Source organism: Amyelois transitella, chromosome 16 (assembly GCF_032362555.1).
Source record: "Amyelois transitella isolate CPQ chromosome 16, ilAmyTran1.1, whole genome shotgun sequence".
Taxonomy (NCBI): Eukaryota; Metazoa; Arthropoda; class Insecta; order Lepidoptera; family Pyralidae; genus Amyelois; species Amyelois transitella.
In genome coordinates, this window is record NC_083519.1 from 6,145,074 (window position 1) to 6,165,489 (window position 20,416).

The window sequence follows — 20,416 nt, forward strand, 5'->3', positions numbered from 1 at the left end:
CGGATATGTCAAGAGATTAACGAAGGTTCGCCATATTTCCGTACAATGTGTTACTGTGTTAGAAGCGGCTATCAAATATCCGGGGGATGCAAAGCGGACATGCGTGACACAAATTACACAGCGGTTAGATACACGCACACTCGTTAGATCACATGATACTATTCCCAACACAATACATTACAATATATACTTCGGTTTACATAAAATAACATAAAGGAAATCAGCTGCAGTCAGACGGAAAATGCACATAATAATGTATTTATATAATAGCAATATTTTTTTTAAACACAAAACTTAAAAATGTACTCTTATTGTCATTTTTTACGTCAGACTACAACAAAGTACCTAGCAAATTAGGTAATCTTTTAAAGGTAGGTGAAGGTATTAGCTTGTATATCTTATCACTAAGACAACAGGTTTAATTTCAGTTACTGGTTTACACAGGCAAAAACGGCTACATGCAACCGTACTGAAGAGGTATATAGCATTCCCTATATGAGATATACTGAGTGATGAGAGGTTTGTGACAGTAGATTGGAAATATAGATGTTGTGTTCGAATTACAATAAGATTTTCTTTGGTTGTGAGTCTTATTACATATTAGAATATATATCGTATACAATAAATGTTAGCCTAGGACCATTCCATGGACATATAAGTAAATAAGTACATCAAAATATAATAGATCTTTAAAATAAACAATTAGTTTAAATGATAAAAACAAAAATAAATATATTCAAAGTATGAATCAGCAAATTATCATTATCTTTTTAGAAATTGGTAATATCACGTATATTTTTAATCGATGCCAGTTTCAATTCGATGCGATTAGTACATTTTGGTGCAATAATACTTTAGGCGAAACATTATACATACTTTGAACATTTCTATTTAATAAATAATAATATAAATAAATAACAACGTTTATTTTACCTGAATACAGTTCACAGCATGAATGATCTAGTCTGATTGATCATTCTGTTATTTAAATCAGAGTAAAAACTCATATTTGGTGTAATTTAAACATATTTGCTTTAATTAAAACGTATAAAAATATACAAAATAAACGTCGAAATTTTACTTAGATTATGTCAAAAAATCAACAAATGCGCTGTACCACCGACAGTAAGGGCATAGATATAAAATTAAAAAAAGACTCAACCTTCCCTTCTTATTATAAAATGAAAACAATTGTTTTGTAAAAAATACTGTAGAGAACAACAAAAAGCGCTTTTATTAATTATAGGAAATCGTCAACAGCTTTCCCGGGCATTGTGAGAATTTTGATTATTCCGCGAGAAATTACACTAAATTATTTTTCTCAACCTTTAACACCAACTAGAACGCAGCTCCCCCACGATGCCCGTCAAGCGTACACGGGCTCAGTGTAGCCAACCCCTAAGTTTTAACTGAAGATTATTTTCATAATACAGACATTAGAGTAATAAAAACAAAAAGAGAATGAGATTGTCATTAAACTTTATTCTATGCCAAATCAATTTTCATCGAAATCTATTAATCTTTCGATTCAACAAAGGTAAACTAAAAAAGCTAATTCCATCAAGGAAGTTACTGATAATGGAGCTCAAGGCCTCGAAAAACGTTAGGTTCGGTTTTCAAAGGAAACTTTTTTTTTTTGAAAAGCTGTTCTACAATAAAAAATACTCTACATTGGGGTTGGCAACATGGCACGGGCTCAAGGAGCGAGAGGTACCGGCTCAAGAGCGAGAGGTAGCGATTGTCATACAGATCATACATGCGCTTCGCTCGCAGGCCGGCGCGCGCCCGGCGTGCTGCGGCCCTGCTGGTGCTCGGTGTCCAGCAGCCGCGCACGCGCGCACCGCGCCGCGCCGCCAGTGCTGCGCCGGCCGCCGCGCTCGACGCACGCCTGCACCAGACACACGTCACGATCCGCGCTCGCCGGCACTCACATCGCACCCTTATTTTACGACTTACAACTATCACAGCTTACGTCGATACCGATGTGTTTAATTTATATATCTTTATTAGTGTTCCATACTTCTGTAGCTCATTGAGTATAACTGTCTGCAGCTCGATGGTATCAATAAAGCGCGTTAGACTTAGGCGTGGAGGTAATTTAAAGTACTGAATTCGATATTTATGAGTAAGTTAACTATGAAAATTCGATATTTTTGTGGCTATTCTATACCTTTATTGTATAATACAATCTTTTTCGCTATAGTGCTCTTATTATCCAATTTTAATAAAAAGTAAACTTCTTGAGACAAAACTACGTATAGTGCAAAAGTTTGTGTATCCATGCTCGTAGTGTATGTACTGCAAGTGTGTGAAACGATTTATATTTGGGTAAAAATATGTAGGTATAAATAAATAACTCTTAACTAGATAATCACGATGAGAACGAATCATAATAATATATTTCTATGATAAACCGTGCACAAACAGGAAAACACTAAGAAACCGTAACAACATGACATGGAAACTTCAAACAATTCACAACATTACCCCAAAAGCTGGTAATATGAGAACAAAACACTTCAATGGGTATCAGTGTCAAAACCAGTCGAAAAGATTTTCAATGATAAAACAAATTCAAAATTCATGCAAAATAAATCTTAGGCTTTCAGTTTCACTTGTTGCAAACTGCAGTGCTTTGTGATGTTTCAAATAAAACGCATCGTACATGCACTGTTGTGATTTCTAATAAAAACTATGGCGCAATGTGCTTGACTAACTTTACGTATCGAATGAGAGATTTATCGATATGATGATGAATCGATATAAATCGTACCTCAGTGAGTTCGATGGTTTCGCCTGTGATTTCGTCCACCACGTCGCCGTAACAGATGCCCGCTATGGAGCACTTGTTGAACGTCATTATGTTCTGTGTAAGGGTACCCGTTTTATCTGAGAATATGTACTGAATTTGACCTGAAAATTATTGCAAGTTTTATTCGAAGAAGGTTTAAATATTTAAAAAAAGGCTGCGTTATCCTTTTTTGAAAGCAGTATTTTAGCCGTAGATTTATAGTTTGTTAAAATTTACCGAGTTCCTCGTTGAGTGTGGTCGTCCTCGCCTTTGCCGCGGTACCACTTTTGTCGTAATACATTTTTTCATCCCAATTTATTAGGAAACTCTGTGCAAATCTTATAACCTGCCAAGAATAAAAAACTTGTATATTACAGGAACTGTCAATTCAAAGTAATTTTTTTCTAAGCTGGTTTTACCAATACCATAAATATATAAATTATATACGTAGTTCAGCGTCAAGCTTAGCAAATCATTTACTAGTCAGATGCCAATACTGGCTATACTAAATTCGGCCCTGCTTCCCAAGTGCTAACTTCTATACTAGAAGTGTGCACTTGAAACACTCAAACACATTAAGAAAATCAGTGTTCATTCGTAAAAAACTCACCTCAACTGAAACATACAACGATATAGGCACGACAGTGTTCATGACAATGGCGTAGGAGAAGAAGACGAGGAAGGCGATCACCACCGCGCCCATGGTGGGGTCGCTGCTGGGCACCAGCGTGTCCCACGGCAGGTACGCGGTGAAGTAGCGCCCCACCATCCACTCCCAGATGCCGCACGCCACGGTGCAGAACACGCACATCGACAGGAGGAAGAATACTATCTGTTGACAAATTTAAATTTATTGAGTCAATATAATTAGAAAAGCAGTCATAAGCAGGCTTCAAATGGGAAAAAAATAACTTGAAATGATTTGAGTATCTATCTTTTACTGTTTACTGAAATTAGAAAGAGAGGGAAGGGAATGGAAAAATCAGTCTTAAAATATTAAATCAGATCAAATCGATCGATTGTAGTGCGACAATCAGACCATTAGTCTAGTTGATGTCAAAATGGATTAGAAGACGTCGATCTAGCTGCTTGCCGGAGTAATTGATCAACAACGACCAATGTTATCGACCGGTAGTAGAAGGATTGATAAGACGAACTTTATCCGTCGTTCAATAAGTATAACCTGATGCCGTTAATCACTGATAAATATGTTAATTTTATAAAATATTAAGTTGACATCGAACTTAACCCTCTCTCTAATCCTGGCACGTTCCCAGTTGCACCCTCTGCCACTAAGCTTCGGGACCTGAATTAATTAAATTTATTGGCTTTATTAAGTTGGCAACATTGAACTTACCCCTATAATAAGAAAATTAAGTAGCCTATCTATGCTGGTGCGCTTGAACTTCGTTTTCCCGGAGTTCTGCATGAGCTTGGTGTCTTTGCCCGCGAACACGACGACGCCGTAGCACCACGACGTGTTGCGCAGCACGCAGCCTCTCAACAAGATCTTATCGTTGTCAAGGGAAAAGTGCTGCTCGCGCCAGCTTAACGTGCCTGTAGGAAGATGTAACTGGTTATTTGTTTTTCAAGTTATAAAATTATACTACGGTAACTTAACCCGCTTTTAATTGTAGTTAAGTAGACCCTAATTTATAAAAGCGTTTAAAAATTACTAACCGCTGTTCTTACGACGACGGAAAACATATAGCCATGTGTTGAGTTTACCCGGCATAGGTTGTGCAGGTTAGACAAGAATCGATTCGTTCGTGTAAAAACATTACTTACATTCCCATGCCAGGATGGTGGAAACAGGCACACCCCTGGCCGCCCTGGATGATTCTGAACGCCAGAAGCATGATGAGCATAAACATTCATTCATTGTGCAAGCATCCTTCTTAACCCTCTTCTTTAACCTTCCCCACAAAAAATTCAAAATTCAAAACCACACATTCACTGACATTAGGTACAATAATAACAGCGGCTTTGATATAAAGTATGGGGAAGTACCGCTGTTCATATACAATACAGGTTTCAAATGTCACCATAACAGGAAAAGCTAAGTCAAATATTAGATGACCTTTTCGAGTGATCTAGTTTTATTATCTGTTTAAGTACCATTTACATCTTTCAGTTTAACAAGGCGTGGTAGTGATTCTTATTGATGTAAAATTATAGTTTTACGTTAATGAATTGATTTAAGGGAACGCTAAACTATAAACGTAAACATAGACCGTAACATTTGTTCCCATCCTCCCATATACTGATTAGAATAGGTAGGTAGTACTTATATCGCATGCATGTAATGAATAAGTCTATTTATTTACACTTCACACGACAATCATATTGCAGCAATCATAGTATTTGTTATAATTAATCTTTAACGATGTAGGTGTAATATAAAGATTACATAACTAATCGCCAAGAACGGATTAGATGTCTGAAGTACATATTTCATATTGCCACATTATAGTAAACCATTTACAATGCCACAGTAATAACAACATAAATAACAGCCAATATTTAAGTATTTTTTTAGTTTCAATCAGTTTTTTCTTACATCTTCTTATATATTAATCAAAAAAATGCTGGGTGACTGATTCACTAAAATATCAACGCAAAGTCTAAACTGCTGGGTCTAGAGATGAGAAATTTCCTGAATCTCTCTCTCCCGTAATAACAAAATTGCTAATGATGAATACAATTTAACATAAAGTTCTTGTAAATATATCTGGTGTTCGCGATTTCTCCAGGTCTATATTAAATTTAAACTAATTATGTTACTCCAATGTCTCAGCTATAATACTGCACTAAAATTCGTTCAGTAGCTTTTATGTGAAACTGTCACAAATACACACACATCCTAACAAACTTTCGATTCTAACGTATCTAGCATGATAGAATTAAAGTCAACGGTTGCAGCGAATGGCATCCTCGCGAACCCAACATTGCGACAACGTGCCTTTTGCCTCACCCAGGAAACCAGACAGGTCGACGAACTGATGGGCACTGTACCTTCAAACTTATTAAGTAGGTTGTTGGGCGTCTCGCAGACGATCTCGCCGTCGAAGGCGCCCAGTTGTGCGTCGTCCTGGCCCATGGCCGCGGTCTCGGGAAGGCACTGACGACATTTTAAATTCGTCTCCCTGTCGACAATAAATAAACTTTTATAAAATATTACTGGCAAATTAACTTAAAACAGAATGATTTTTTAAGTGGCGTTGAAGTGAAACTAGTATTTAAAGTCACGACACCCTTCTTTCCTCCGGGATGAAAGGCGAACGTATTGTCCATTTTGAATTCGCAATAATGATTGAGAATATTGTTGTAACTAAATAAATAGACTATTTACCGCACAAAAATTATGAATTAATCGCGAATCAAGTTTGTTGCTTCCTAATTAAAGCCTAATTATTAGCAATGCAACATTCCAAATCCTTGACTCTCACCTTCAAATCCAATAAAGCATTTTGCTGACCGATTGGTTATTGAGCGATGAATCACTTCTTTGTTCAAAGAGTTATGTTATTAAATACATAATACGAATCAATGTTAATGCCGTGTAGCCTGACGACCATAAAGGTTTTCTACTTGCTACAGCGTATTAAGAAATCTTATTTGCGTTTGTAAGAACAGAGATACCTTTATCATATCCCAATTACTTAATAAGCAGATACGTAGTGTACTTTAGTTGCTTCTTTTGTTCATACAAACATTCAAATTTATTTTGAACCGAAACAGATATATAAATAAATTCTTGGTAAAATTAATGATATTTTATCCATTCTTTTAAGAATCAACAATACAGTCAATGGCAGAGCCAACAGTCTTGAAAGGACTGAAGCGCGACGTTAAGCTGTATGCTGTACAGGCTTAATGACGGAAATGAGATTCAAATATTTACAGCGTAGGCACAAGGAGAATCCCAAGTTTATTAGCACACACGATTTCAAATAAAATTATTTTAAGAATATGTCTGTGGGTCTTTAATGCGAAATTACAACGCCAATTATAATATAAACATATTTCGCGTTTTCCTTATTAAGGAAATGCTGTCGTTATAGTTGCTAATTAGCGTTGTATTGAACTTATAAGGAAAACAAATTGTTTCTGTGATTTATAATATATTTATAATTCTGTGTCAATAGGTAAAACATAATGAATTTATACCAACTATTACAATCTATTCAGCCGCTCCGCGATAATTTTTCTTACTGTTATTTCCTCATAATGTTCGCCATGTTGGGAACCGCACATGCGAATGACACGACCACACATCATAAGCTTAGCCTTGACCTTTATAAAAATACTATGGTAGCCTTGCAATGTTCAATTGTATTGTTAAAAATAAATAATAACAACGGCGGTAAGGTATAATTGGCTCAATTGAAGATGAAACAGTTTATTATAAAGTTAATTTTTGTCAGGCGAGATTAATTATTATTTATTTATTTTTGATAAGATTTCTTTTGGCTTTAAGTTGCGTGATTAAGAGTGTATTCATACTTAAGACATGCCGAATACAGCGTAAAAGTAGGTAGTCGGCTCCATAACCAAAGTGTACCAAAAAGGGTTCTAGGTCCATTCGGATACGAAGAACATAACAAGAAGAATTAATTATTTAATGTTATTGGAGTAACTATTAGCAAACTATAAACGTACCCCACCTTTACCAAAGCCCAGTTCTCCTTCACCTGCTTGCCTTTGAGCAGAGTTCAAAGCTTCAACTTTTACAACATAACTCACCCGTCCAGCTCAGCAGTCTCTATGTAGCAGAGGCCGTTTGGCTCCGAGCTGCTGAGCAGCAAGATGTCTGCGGCCACGAACTGATCGTTCTCCAGCCGGATGACGTCCCCCACCTGCACCGAAGCCCACTTCTCCTCCACCAGCTTGCCATTGCGCAGGGTCTTAGCCCGCCTGTGATTCACTTGGGAATCGTTTTGGTGACGTTGCTGGAACACAATTTCAGTTAACGAAATTGATCAGTGTTAATATGTATATATTTTGAGTTATATTAAATTGATAATTGGGGAAGTATAGTCATGCTTCTCTATACGTTATTTTTATTTATTCTGTCTTTTACCAATCGACGGATTTTATCTTTCCCGTGAGATTTAATAGAATAATAATTGAAATATAATCAAATCAAAGAACTTGAAACCACATCTTAGCTTTGGGGCTTTAGTTTTATATATTTTAAACTGCCTATTATTACCCACATAATGTATCCTTTTATCGGTGAAAGAATTTTCATGATCGGTTCAGTATTTTCGAAGGGCTAATCCCTACAAACGAAAACAATGTTAGAAACTTTACATCTTTATAAATTAACAAATACTCTCTGTATATAATTTTTATAGCTTAAATGATAAGATTTGCTTAATGAAAACCTTCAAAATCCTATGAAAATTAAACGTACACTTAAAACGTACGTACTACAATGTGTGATCTCATTTATACCATGACTTTATCGTGTCGGGAAACATGCGTAAAAACTGAGGACATGATGAGGTCATTAAGACCAACCCACTAGCCTATAAATAGTTTATGACTTTGGTTGCTATACTTAAAAAGAAACCATAAAATAAAATCTTTAATATTACAAATTTGCAGTACCGTTAACATACAAAGTTTCGAAATAGCAAAGCTATAGGTTAACTGGTTACTACAGTACAGGGCTACACTATATGACTTTAGTGCGAGTGCACTCGAGTGACAATGATGTAGGTCAATGCGCGCTTTTAACTTGATGCCTGGCGCCTTGGTAATCAAATTACTTGCTCTGTGTGGTAATAACCATGCGTATTACAGTGGTACCTACCTACAAAAAAAACTTTATTTTGCGGTAAATCGACTCAGTTGCTACTCATTTCATGACGTGAGATTTATTAAAATACATATAATATTTATAAAAATGTTACTAATTATTTAATCATTTGCTTCCTTTCAGTAAGGATTAATAATGCCTTCAATGAAGTTCAATTATTTATGAGAATGTCTACTAACCTATCTATATGACTTAGATTTATAAACTTATTTCTAAACGGTGATATAAACTTGAAAGATTAGGTCGAATTGTATAACAATGCATAAAAAACTCGTAACCGTAACTTCCTTGTTTTGCAATATGATCAATCGACCGATAAGCTCTTATAAAAAACTGCACACGTATTCTAGATTCGTTGCAGATGCTTGTTTGTTCTAGTTAACGCCTAATGTATACAATTTGTTCACTTATGTATTCTCTGTTCATAAAAGGACTATTCATAGACAAGGCCACCTCAAAACACGAAGGTCACCGAGCAGTGAAGAGTGATTCAAATGTCTATTTTGATCGGGCGTGCATCGGTTTACGGAAGTATTGGCCCACTTTCTACTTGGACAAACTCTGAATGTTTTAATTATTTTTTTGTTTGTAATATTATGGACTGTCATAATTACCTCTAGATATTCTGAAACTTATATGAGCCTACATGTTTCACTATACCTAAAGATGTCGTTGATAGAAATAGTGTAAGTCCCAAACTTACGAACAAATATAAAACAAAATATTAATCATTTTTACCAGCTGTTTAGAAGGGTTTATTCATTTATACTTTTCTGTATAGCCCGCCACTGTACATATTTAATTCTTGGGTCGTCCCATTTATAATGTAAAAGAAGAAACCAGAATTATCTGAATAGTTTATTATGTCGGTACAAGAAGGTCCAGAAAACGCTGAATAAATATTCTTTGTTCATCTACTAACAAACCAATACAAATGTCGGATTATATTTGGAAAAATACAGAAGTATCACGACACAAAAATTGCCCTCTGAAGCAAACAAGAGAATGATTGTTGCTTTTTTTGTTGATCTCAAATTACTGACGTCCTTGGTCGACAATGAAGTTTTATTGGGAATCAAATTGTTCAGTCGGAGTACACATTTCAGACTGATTTTTTAAGAAACAACCAACGAAATTGAAATCCGCTTCGGCTCATTTTTATGTTTTTTGGAGAGAAGCTGTGTTGAGTGTTTTAAACATTGGAAGAGAATCGCCAGATCGCGACTGCGTTGCACCCGACCAGACCCTCTAGCATGTGGCATACGAATATGTGCTTCCCTTCGCCTTTGTAGATGACTGTAATGTTTATAATGTCGCGGCAACACTTACAAAGTCGTCGTACGCGTCCTTGATGGCAGTGAGCGACAGCACGCCTATGAGCGGGATGGCCGTCGTGATCGGCGTGAGCGACGATATCGCCGGGATCAGCTGTAGCACTAACAAGCAGAGGAAGTAGAAATTCGCTAGCCGCTGGAACTGCTCTAGCAGATTCAGCGGCAGGAATGTCACGATCGAGTACTTCGATGTTTTGATGTAGTTGTTCTGCAACAAGATGATGCAATTAGTTTGTAATATATGCATATAAACTGAGTAACTAAAAAGCCTCGACTGGGATAATTTAATACACAATATGATTTATAATCTTCTTCGACAGTTGTAACTTGCACCCGCAACTTAGGCTATACCAACTGCTCTAAGTACAAAAAATCGCATGTATTGATAATTGTACTTACTGCATAACGAAACTGCGCATTGTACTCTCTGTTGTTAGCTTTGATTCTTCGTTCATTGTCTGAAACAACAGAATAAAATTTTCAATAATTTTGTATACTAACAAACATATTTCCGAGTATGTCAAACTTGACGAAATCTGTAAACGCATGTTATGTACTTATACGATGTATGGCGCTATTGCAGTATATTGCCACTTGAAAGCAATAATCGTAAAATTAAATGCACGGAACGCTATTTGGCAGGAAGTCATTACAAGGAAGCTATATATATTAAATATGAGAATTAATCTCAATTGAAGAGTCCAGCCCTTCAATCCCAAGGCCCTGCGCTCGCGCATAGCTCGAGCTATAGATGCCACTGAACTTATTAAATGAAATTTATTCAATCGTAAACCCGAATTAGTGTCAATTTACATTTACTTGTAAGTACAGTACCTATAAATAACTTAATATAATGATATTATTATTGTTTATCACCTATTCATACCAATTTTATTAATCTTGCGCCACGCCACCACAGGTGCCTGGAAGAGATTACATTTACGATAAGGCCACCTTTTGTACTGTTAATATTCTTCTGTTTTCTTCTCATTGTTTTTTGCGCAATAAAGTAATTTTATTTATTTACAGACTTTCATACTGATTAGTTTTGTATGTAGTATTGTAGTCAACAGTTGAATTCGTTAATTGTGCGCTGATTAATCAAATCAAATTTATTGAGTAAAAGCAATTGCGTGTTTGGCAAGACCATTACAAAAATTGAAAGCATATGGAACTGAAAACAATTAGTATCAGCCAGCATCCATCCTGCAAGAACAGTGAATCATATCCGCATGATAATAAAATTAGTTTGTGGTGATTTAATTGCGGTTCGAGTGAATCATCTTCTACCTTGACAATATTCTTAAATTTTATACTTTCATTATTCATCTTCATGGAATTTATTGCAAACAGACAGAAGCGACGAAAAAACTTTGTAACGGAATAATGAGTATTTATGTTATAATGGTGTCATCGAATTAAATCCTAGCCTATCCTTTAGATATCTATATATCTATTTAAGGTCCCTTGAGCTATCGCATAACAACACACGATACCACGAAAACCTAAAAGTTAAGAATCAATTTGAAAGAGCTATTTCTTGGAGAGTAGTAATAAACCTTTTTCAGTGTGACCACGCGCTAGGTTTAATTATAGGCAGTATTTATTTTCAGTTTGAGACTTGCGTTATGGGATACATGCTCAACAATACTACAATTTTTTTTTATAAAAAATAATAGATAACCATCCAAATCCAGGTCAAATAGAAAGTTTCGTCATGACCTGACCAGGGATCACTAAGGAAAAAGGTCAAAGATTTGCTTTGTTTAAGTAAGGATACAAAAGATCCGTCTGCTGCAATTAACCGTTATAGTAGATATGTTGCACTACACACTACAATTGCATACATGTAATGTGCACAAAAACTTGTGAAGCATGACGCACTTGATAGACCCTAGAAATATCAGATAATTGTATTTCGCTCGGCCGCTATTGTCACCTGCATTTGATTGCATCATCCATTTGTTTACTATAGTAGCAATTATGTGACGACTTATATTTCATACGATACTATTAATATCGGAATATAACATTAATGTTGAAACGAAAGGCTTCTTACTATAACACTTTAAATAAGTTTTGGCTTAAAAACACATTAAAAGGGGGAAGAAAAGCTAGTTTACAATATTTTAAATACTGATAACGGCTCAAAATATTGTAAACTAGCTTATTCTCGCAGCTTCGCCTGCGCGAATTCAGAGCCACCTTTAAGAATACAGGTTTTTCGCAAATCCTACGTAAACTTGAGTTTTTACTGGAATTAAAGCTACCCTATGACCTTCCCCAGACTCATAATTACTTCACTGTTCAAAAGATAACGCGTAAAGAAGTTACAAGCACAACTGTAAGGCACACTAATATACATAACATCAGCCCTCTGTCACCCATGAAACACGCGTTTTCAATTCATTTCATAAACGACCCTACCCTAAATGAAATTCAGTGTAGGGATATTGCAGTTGAGTATACTAGGCACCCATGTGATAAACACCACAGGGCTGAATTGCTCTTAGCCGAGGCTAAGAGGGTTGGAAAGTCTCGACAGCCGCGGCGCCGCGGGGACGCCTATCGATCTGTTCTCCGGTTTACGGGTAATCACATTTCAGGGGCAGGTCCTACGACCTACGTCTAGTTAAGCCAGTACGTAATCATAATTGGGGTGTACGCTTTGAAGCCAACAGCAAATCGCCCTTATAAAAAATTATATTGAAGTGGGTGGACTACCTTGTAATTGATTAACTATTTACTTAAAGACGACTTGTTGCTCCTTGTTGTTAGACTATTTAGAGAGTGCTACCAATTATGTATCTTTATTTATATATACAATATATATATAATCATATATGAATTATCATCAATCAAAGCAAAGGTTTAGCCATTAGAAGAAATAATGTCAGACATATCGATTGACTCGTTAACCTTGTTCAATGGACTCTTTATCAAAATCTACAAATATTTTCTTTCCTATGTTATTCATGTTTTATTTGCCCAAGCAACAATCAAGCGTCCATTACAAAACTGCCATGCATCACTATGCAATAACATATGTATTCATAAGTCAATTTCTAATTGGCGGGTAAGTTAAGTATGAAGTATAAATAACACACGATTTGAGTTATATCTAAATCTTCTGTTTTCTTGGGAAGGGTTGCATTTATGACGGACCCGAGAGCAAAGTCTGTTATAAATTATATATATTTGCCGCTTTAATGAAATTGGGGCTGTAGTAATAACTGGCTCTCTAAAAAAATATTGTTGATATCGAGAATCAAATCCAAATTCGGGATGAAACTTAAAGTAAATTGCTTTAGCGATAAGTCCGCCTTTATACCTCATAACCTGTTGTTGATTTTCTTTTAAATATGGTGCAATAAAGAGTTATCTATCTAAACTTTACAAACTGTCGTTTTTACTTAAAGTGATTTTTACTTGGGTGAAACCTTAAAAGTATTTTATTTTTGCAGTATTGCTAAGTGAGACTACATTTAGTGATACTGCAATGTGTTGCTAAAGTAATTGTGTTTCAATTGTATGGATGTTCTAAAGCATTTTAATGAAATATTTTGTAGTAGGAGCATTCGATATGGATCTTTAATTAAAACAATTTTTTTGTTTATAAAAAAATCACATATTCTTTCAATGTCGTTTTGGATGGAGGTGAGTTAGTTGTGCTATTATTAAAGATACCCTACATTCAGCAACAATCTAAATATAATCACTACAATAAAGATAAATTCTAAAAAATCTAGTCACGGTGACAACAGGAAAAGCTATTCTGTTTATAGTACGTAATATTTTTTTGTTAAATAGCGGTATTTGAGTTTGGTTCCTGTTGACGGCAATAAGCGACTGTACCTATAACATCATTGGGGGTAAAGAGACAAGTATTTGCTTTAGCTAAAAGGGCTTTTGGGAAAAATATAAGTTTGTGTCCAGAAAATTATCTATTTAATCAATGTGTGAAGTGCCATAAAACATTAGCCAGTAATCAATAACAGCGAGGAGTCGCATTAACGCGATTCGCAAAGCGCGTCTCGCCCCGGACGTTGACCGTGCGGGGGCGCGCCGACTCCGACCTTGGCCAATATGATACATTATTCTCATTCATACAATACTCCCAAAATTCCGAGACACTCGTCTCGTCCGCACCGCGCTGAGAACAAAACATAACTCGCTAACTTCCTCTTGATGAATACGGTGCGTTGTTCAGTCATACACATTCATACAGCCACAAAACTCTTCCTAACGAAGTCTAATACTCGTACATGAATACGACGCAGTATAGGTAATTCGCGACGAGCGAATGGGAAATTCAATAAACGACATCCTAAGGAATCGAATCAGAACATTCAAGAACAATCGATACAGACCACAAGAGACAAAGGTCCGAAATCGGTGGTTATGCCTGGCGCGGCGGTGCGGCGGTGCGGGCTGGTCGCGGCGCACCAGCTTGCCGAGGAGCTCGAGGAGCGACAGGCGCAGGGGGCGCGGCGGCACTCTCGCCTCGCCGCCCTCGGCGCCCAGCACCTCCAGCTCGACGGCCTCCGAGCGCGCGCACATCCGCGCCGCTACCGCCGCCCCATGTCGGGCACCGCGCGCGGCCACTCCGCCCGCACCAGGCCCTCGCTGCAGCACAGGAACGCGACACGCGGCCCGCACGCGCGCTCCCACCCGTCGCGGGGACGAGACTCGTGTGCCGCACACACTAGCGCCGCCGCCGCTGCGCACGCATTGAGGAATCGCCCACGGTGTTGCCGGCACAGCAAACCGATCTTTATTATTCAGCAGATCGCAACAATGATTTGGTAGATAAGAGAAAAATCTCCCACGTTTGGTACAATTTAAAGAACAGATACGAAATAATTGTTTATTGAATATAACAATTCCAAACCAGGTATAACCATCATCACACGCTTACTCAAAAAGTGTGTGTTAGATATCAATTTTATGCTTCTTCCAAGGCAGGCAGCTGGCCGGCGTTGATTATAAAATTAGTTTCATAACAAAGAAATTTACGACACTATAAATATTTCACTTCTATCTGTTCAAACAAATGACGAACATACGTAACGAACGTTGTTCGTTGATAGTAAATTGAATCCGGAACCAATATCCTTTATATCAGTAAAATATTTAGAAAAAATCTTGTTCAATGTTGCCAGATTTAATCTAAACATACTCAGAGAATGACATAAATGCAAGCCACAAGAATATTTCAAAGTTGTGAATGACGCAATATAAGCTACTTCAACTGCATTAGACTAATGTAGCAGCTCCGAATTAGAAGGTTTAGAAAGATAGATAAGATGGGGTTTTAGAGTGTAACCGATAGTTTCCAGCGCTGCTGACAAACACAAATGACTCGCTAGTTCTAACGGAAGTCGCACACGAGGAGCGGGCGCGATACCTACTAAAAACTAATTAAATGAAAAAAAAAACCGTCTGTTTTGTTCTTTTGTTTCATAGACTTTAATTAAATCTGCTAAAACCAGTATTCTTTCTAATGATAACATATCTAAAGTGTTCCTCGTTTTCCAGTACAGGGATCGACTCTTAATAAATCGCTCGACAACAACAATGTGCTGTAGTAGTGCGTACGTAATCGTACCTACCATAAAATTAAGAGCTACCCTTGAACACTTTAAATGCATTTAAGATATACTAGTATAAAACCCTATATTCAAGATGACTTCATTTCGAATGGTCGGGTAACTGTTACCCAGAAAACTAGGGCTTGAAAAAAAAAAAATTTAAATTTTAACCTATTTTTACTACGCTTTTATTAGCTTGGGTTGTATGTATGTATGTATGTATGTAGGTATGTATGTATGTAACGGAATCTTTGAGCTTAATTTTCACTGATTTCTAAACGTCTGATCAACTTGGAACTTTGCACACGTATCAAGGACCGATGACAATGCAATATTTTGATAAGAGTTTCTCATTATCCTTATTAAAACTGCCAGGATTAATAAATTCATTTTTAGATCCTTCGTATGAGAGTAAGAGAGACAGAGATAGCACCAGTGCCAGTAATCTCCATACAAGAAACCAAGAAGTTCTGACGTATAATGAGTCAAAAAGAGATGTAATATATTTCCATATAATGTTACTATTAACCTGAGGCTTCTTTATTTCATCGCATTGCTCCATTTAGAATTACCATTAGAAACCATAGTAGAATTAGTAGAATATTTTAAAACAATAAAAAATATATAAGTAATAAAACAAAAGTAATAAATGAAAATTGAACAACTAAATTTACAAAAATACAAGAATAAAGTTACTACCTACAGAACTTTGCGATATTTAATACGTATTTAACATATTATTGCAATTCTTGAATTAACATTAGGTATCTTTTGCCTATTTATAATAGCAACACTGTAATACTCGTTTGGAAAATGAGTGACAGATTTTTATGTCAAATAAGTTATGCAGTAAGTTTTGATTGAATTCGATTCGAACACCTGTAAACTTTCTTTCTGTTGTTTTTTACCGGTGCCTGTGTATTTACCTATTTGCACTTTGTTTTGTGCTGATAACTTGTCGTTATTTGGAGTTTGGAATCTTCCGTTGAGTCGAGCTTTGTTCTTCCGGATATTCGTGTGATTTTATCATCTGAGATTGGACTCTGACTGTGTTTACTGTGTTGTGCAGATATTTTGAGATAGGACTCCTGTAAAAAGTACCTTATTATTTGAGATAGGAGTCCCAAGTTTGTGTTTGTTTTTGTGAAAGACAGATTTTACAACAAAAGTGCCACGATGTCTTCAGATAAACTTTGTTGCGTTCCTGGTTGTAAAGGCAGTGGAGGTATGTTTGAAATATTTTTGTTCCTGTATCAATCTGCCTCTTAATCTTGTGGTTTGATTCCTGGCAAGGCCACAATCGAAAATTATTACGTTTGCTGGATAGTCAAAAATATTATTAACAGTGATTTATCACTATAAAATTCTTTTTAACTGGGTTTAACAATCATCATACATACATACATATAATCACGTCTATATCCCTTGCGGGGTAGACAGAGCCAACAGTCTTGTAAAGACTGATAGGCCACGTTCAGCTATTTGGCTTTAAGATAGAATTGAGATTCAAATAGTGACAGGTTGCAAGCCCATCGCCTTAAAAAGAATCATGATGATGAGAATATTATGAGATTTAATCCAATCAGGCCACATATAACTTTAAGAAAGTTAGTTGTGAAAACCTCCGGCGATGGGCGCATGGTTGCGAAAGTCTTTTCTAGTAAGATAGTTATACCAGAAGTGTTAACTTCCGAAAAATAATTGTATAAAAAAACTAAAAAACTACCCGTTTTATTGCAAATCGAACTAAAAAATAGAAAATAAATAATAGTTTAAAAAAAACTAAAAAACTACGCTTTTATTGCTAATCAAACTAAATAATCAAACTAAAAAATAGAAAATAAAAATTAATGACAAAGGAATTCAGTAGTAGCAAGTCGAACAATCAGTTATAGTCAGTTGTAGTAGTAATTACCTCGGATTAAAATTATAACAAAATTAAATTTATAAACAAAACAATTTAAATCAGAGTAAAAAGCGTGGGGTGCCTGATGTAGTAAATATTAAAATCATTCTATTAGCATATATTTATGACAAGAGAGTTATGAAAATGAAGTAAAATGCACCCCACGCTTTTTACTCTGATTTAAATTGTTTTGTTTATAAATTTAATTTTGTTATAATTTTAATCCGAGGTAATTACTACTACAACTGACTATAACTGATTGTTCGACTTGCTACTACTGAATTCCTTTGTCATTAATTTTTATTTTCTATTTTTTAGTTTGATTATTTAGTTTGATTAGCAATAAAAGCGTAGTTTTTTAGTTTTTTTTAAACTATTATTTATTGTAAAAATTTGTTATGAAAATATGGTATTCATGGAATATAAACTAACTCAACGACTACACAAATACGCGCGCAGCAGATTATAAAAATAAATGATTAGATTGTTTCAATATTACAGTTTATCTCAGCATAAGCATACCGAATCAAGATCTAGTCAAATAACCAAATACAAGACATTTCAAAAAAGTTGATACAAAATATCTCCTCTGCAGCACACTGCAGTGGCATTAACAGTAAACTTTGTTCGTCCTGTGCTGAAGGAATACACAAACACGACTATGAAGAATAAGAACAATGTAGAATAAGCCAAGGCAAGCAGACCGAATCAATACTATAGTTTTATAACTGTCAATATAGTAGTTTTGAGTAAATGTAGTCCATAAAAGGTGCAAAAAATTTGTGCGAAGTACGGAAATGATAACAAAGTGCCAATTACTTTGGATAGATTTATTTAAAACACACAATTTTTATAGAAAAAGCGAACTATTTCTTTCGACAAATACTGTTTTTGATGCGAATTTTTCACCTGCATGACTAAAATAGCTTTGCCCGGGGCTTCGTTCTCGTGGGAAATGCCAAAAATGTTAGCTGATGCCTACGTCAATATATCAATCAGTGATAGAAAATGCATGAATTGTGGATCACCAGTAACCTTCATTGGTATTCGGAAGAACTATTCTAAATCTAAATTAACTGGCAATGCAATAACCATACGGACGAATATAACATACCCCAAATTCGTATGTATGTATATGACAAACATGATATTGTATAACTGTCAAATTTTAATTTTCATACATTGAATTGTTTTGAATTTATAAAACAAATGTATGAAACTGCATATAATTTATAAAACTAGAACCTACATTATTAAACTTCTTTTATCGGGGTCATGGGGGCGTACTGATAGTTGTAGTAGGCAAAAGATGGCCTTGGGGACAGGTGTCCATCCGCGGCATTGGTTAGGTCTGCAAAGGTTGGGCTCATCACTCACCTTGGCCATGTGTTCGCGCCGAGGACTTTCCCATGTCGGCCGCACCATCTACACACACACACTCACACGCGCGCGGCACTTAACACAAGCACTGTGCGTACTTATTACTAATGGGTCGGTATAAAAGAGGCGTATAAAATGTTAGACTATAGAAGGACACTTGAGGTCTAAGCTAGGTCTCCTAGGGAGCGGCTGGTGGTAGGGCGGTGTTGAAACGGGCGGAGGGCCGCGCGGAGCGATCGGCATTCTGCGTCACAACTTAACACCTCGCTTCTGTAACAAACACATACTTATGTTAATCATAACTTTGTATACACAGTTGAGGTAAATTAATAATTAGCTAATGCGTGGGGGAACGTGAAGCGGTATGCTTCCATACTACTAGTACCAAAAGACAAATCAGACGTGAGAAATCTGGTGTCTATATCTCATATAGAAATAAACATTATGGATTTATAAATACAGATGACTTAATCTCATAAATTCTTAACCAAAGAAGTTTATGGCGCCAAGTGTTTCCCTACATAACTAATTGCAAAGCAAGCAATTTAGATAAAACTACAATTAGGAATTAGGAAAAACCAACCTAGATATGTATACTTTTATTAGTTTGTAAAAAAAAAAATATATGGGATATTCCTATATATATCCCGATCAAAGCATAAACCCAAATGCATTCTATTCGTTAACTAACTAAACTTACTAAGAGCACGTGATACAGAAGTCTACATTCAATGAAAAGATTTCTAAAATGTAGTTATTTTCAACTTTTTTTTATGCTGTGAACATAATACAGGTTTATTTAACAATGATTAGAATAAAAGTATTGTGTGTCACTTTAAAAAATCTGTTTGTTTAAATGTTCTTCGTAATTTATTGTGTGCCTACTTGATCCTACAATTAACGTAATTTTGCGTAATTTTTTTTTAACTTGAGTTAGTGAGCGATTGCACATCATCATCACAATAAATAAATAAACAAATAGTGCGCACAAACCTGGGTGCGCTGCATGACACATAAAACCTTTAAAATACAAAATGACATTTCTATTGTCTTATATTATTCCGACTTCTATGTTTATATGTTCAAGAAAGACTACCTACTCAAGCAGTGCGAATAATAAGATCATATTGATGTTGATTGAGGGAATTGAGATGCATTCTGTTTGATACATTGGTCACGTCAACCATTGCACGTGGTCTTGGCGTGCGCTCGCATAACTTGTATTTTGTATGGAGTCTTTTTAACTACACCAACTGCCAAATCAGAAGTCAATTAACCTATATCTAATTCCTGTCACTCGTACACGTTTTGAAGATAGACAGCTCACGCAATATAACATTGTGAGCATGTTTTAAAAAAAGTTGTTTCTGAAGAACGATACTATAAAGATTTATATAATAATAAAATTAATGTTTAATATATGAGTTGGGAAATGATGAATTTTTATTCATTAAGGAAATTTTCACAGCATATTTGGACGACGAAGATGAGTAGTTTCTAAACAAGTTGTTATGGAAACTACTCATTAGCTACAACTACTAAACTAAATTTTTTTAAGGGAAGGGTCGTGTAGTTCACGGCACCATT

The 20,416-nt window shown here is 35.8% G+C and overlaps 1 protein-coding gene across 5 annotated transcripts in view; it reads right to left on the reverse strand.

The window, feature by feature from the left end:
* LOC106129670 (probable phospholipid-transporting ATPase IM) overlaps positions 1 to 20,416 on the reverse strand; it is a 43,147-nt gene that overhangs the window by 9,813 nt on the left and 12,918 nt on the right. For 2 of the 5 annotated variants that reach the window (XM_060948680.1, XM_060948681.1), the window contains 10 exons: positions 18,827 to 19,099; positions 10,352 to 10,410; positions 9,948 to 10,160; positions 7,538 to 7,743; positions 5,807 to 5,937; positions 4,149 to 4,348; positions 3,402 to 3,623; positions 3,029 to 3,137; positions 2,774 to 2,913; positions 1,757 to 1,888 (listed from right to left, as the gene is read on the reverse strand). In XM_060948680.1, the coding sequence (XP_060804663.1) occupies positions 1,757 to 1,888; positions 2,774 to 2,913; positions 3,029 to 3,137; positions 3,402 to 3,623; positions 4,149 to 4,348; positions 5,807 to 5,937; positions 7,538 to 7,743; positions 9,948 to 10,160; positions 10,352 to 10,410; positions 18,827 to 18,860 (1,446 nt within the window). In that variant the 5' untranslated portion in view covers positions 18,861 to 19,099. Of the gene's footprint in view, positions 1 to 1,756; positions 1,889 to 2,773; positions 2,914 to 3,028; positions 3,138 to 3,401; positions 3,624 to 4,148; positions 4,349 to 5,806; positions 5,938 to 7,537; positions 7,744 to 9,947; positions 10,161 to 10,351; positions 10,411 to 14,322; positions 14,678 to 18,826; positions 19,100 to 20,416 lie in introns of those variants that run through there. The other 3 variants (XM_060948676.1, XM_060948677.1, XM_060948679.1) reach the window with 3 other exon arrangements.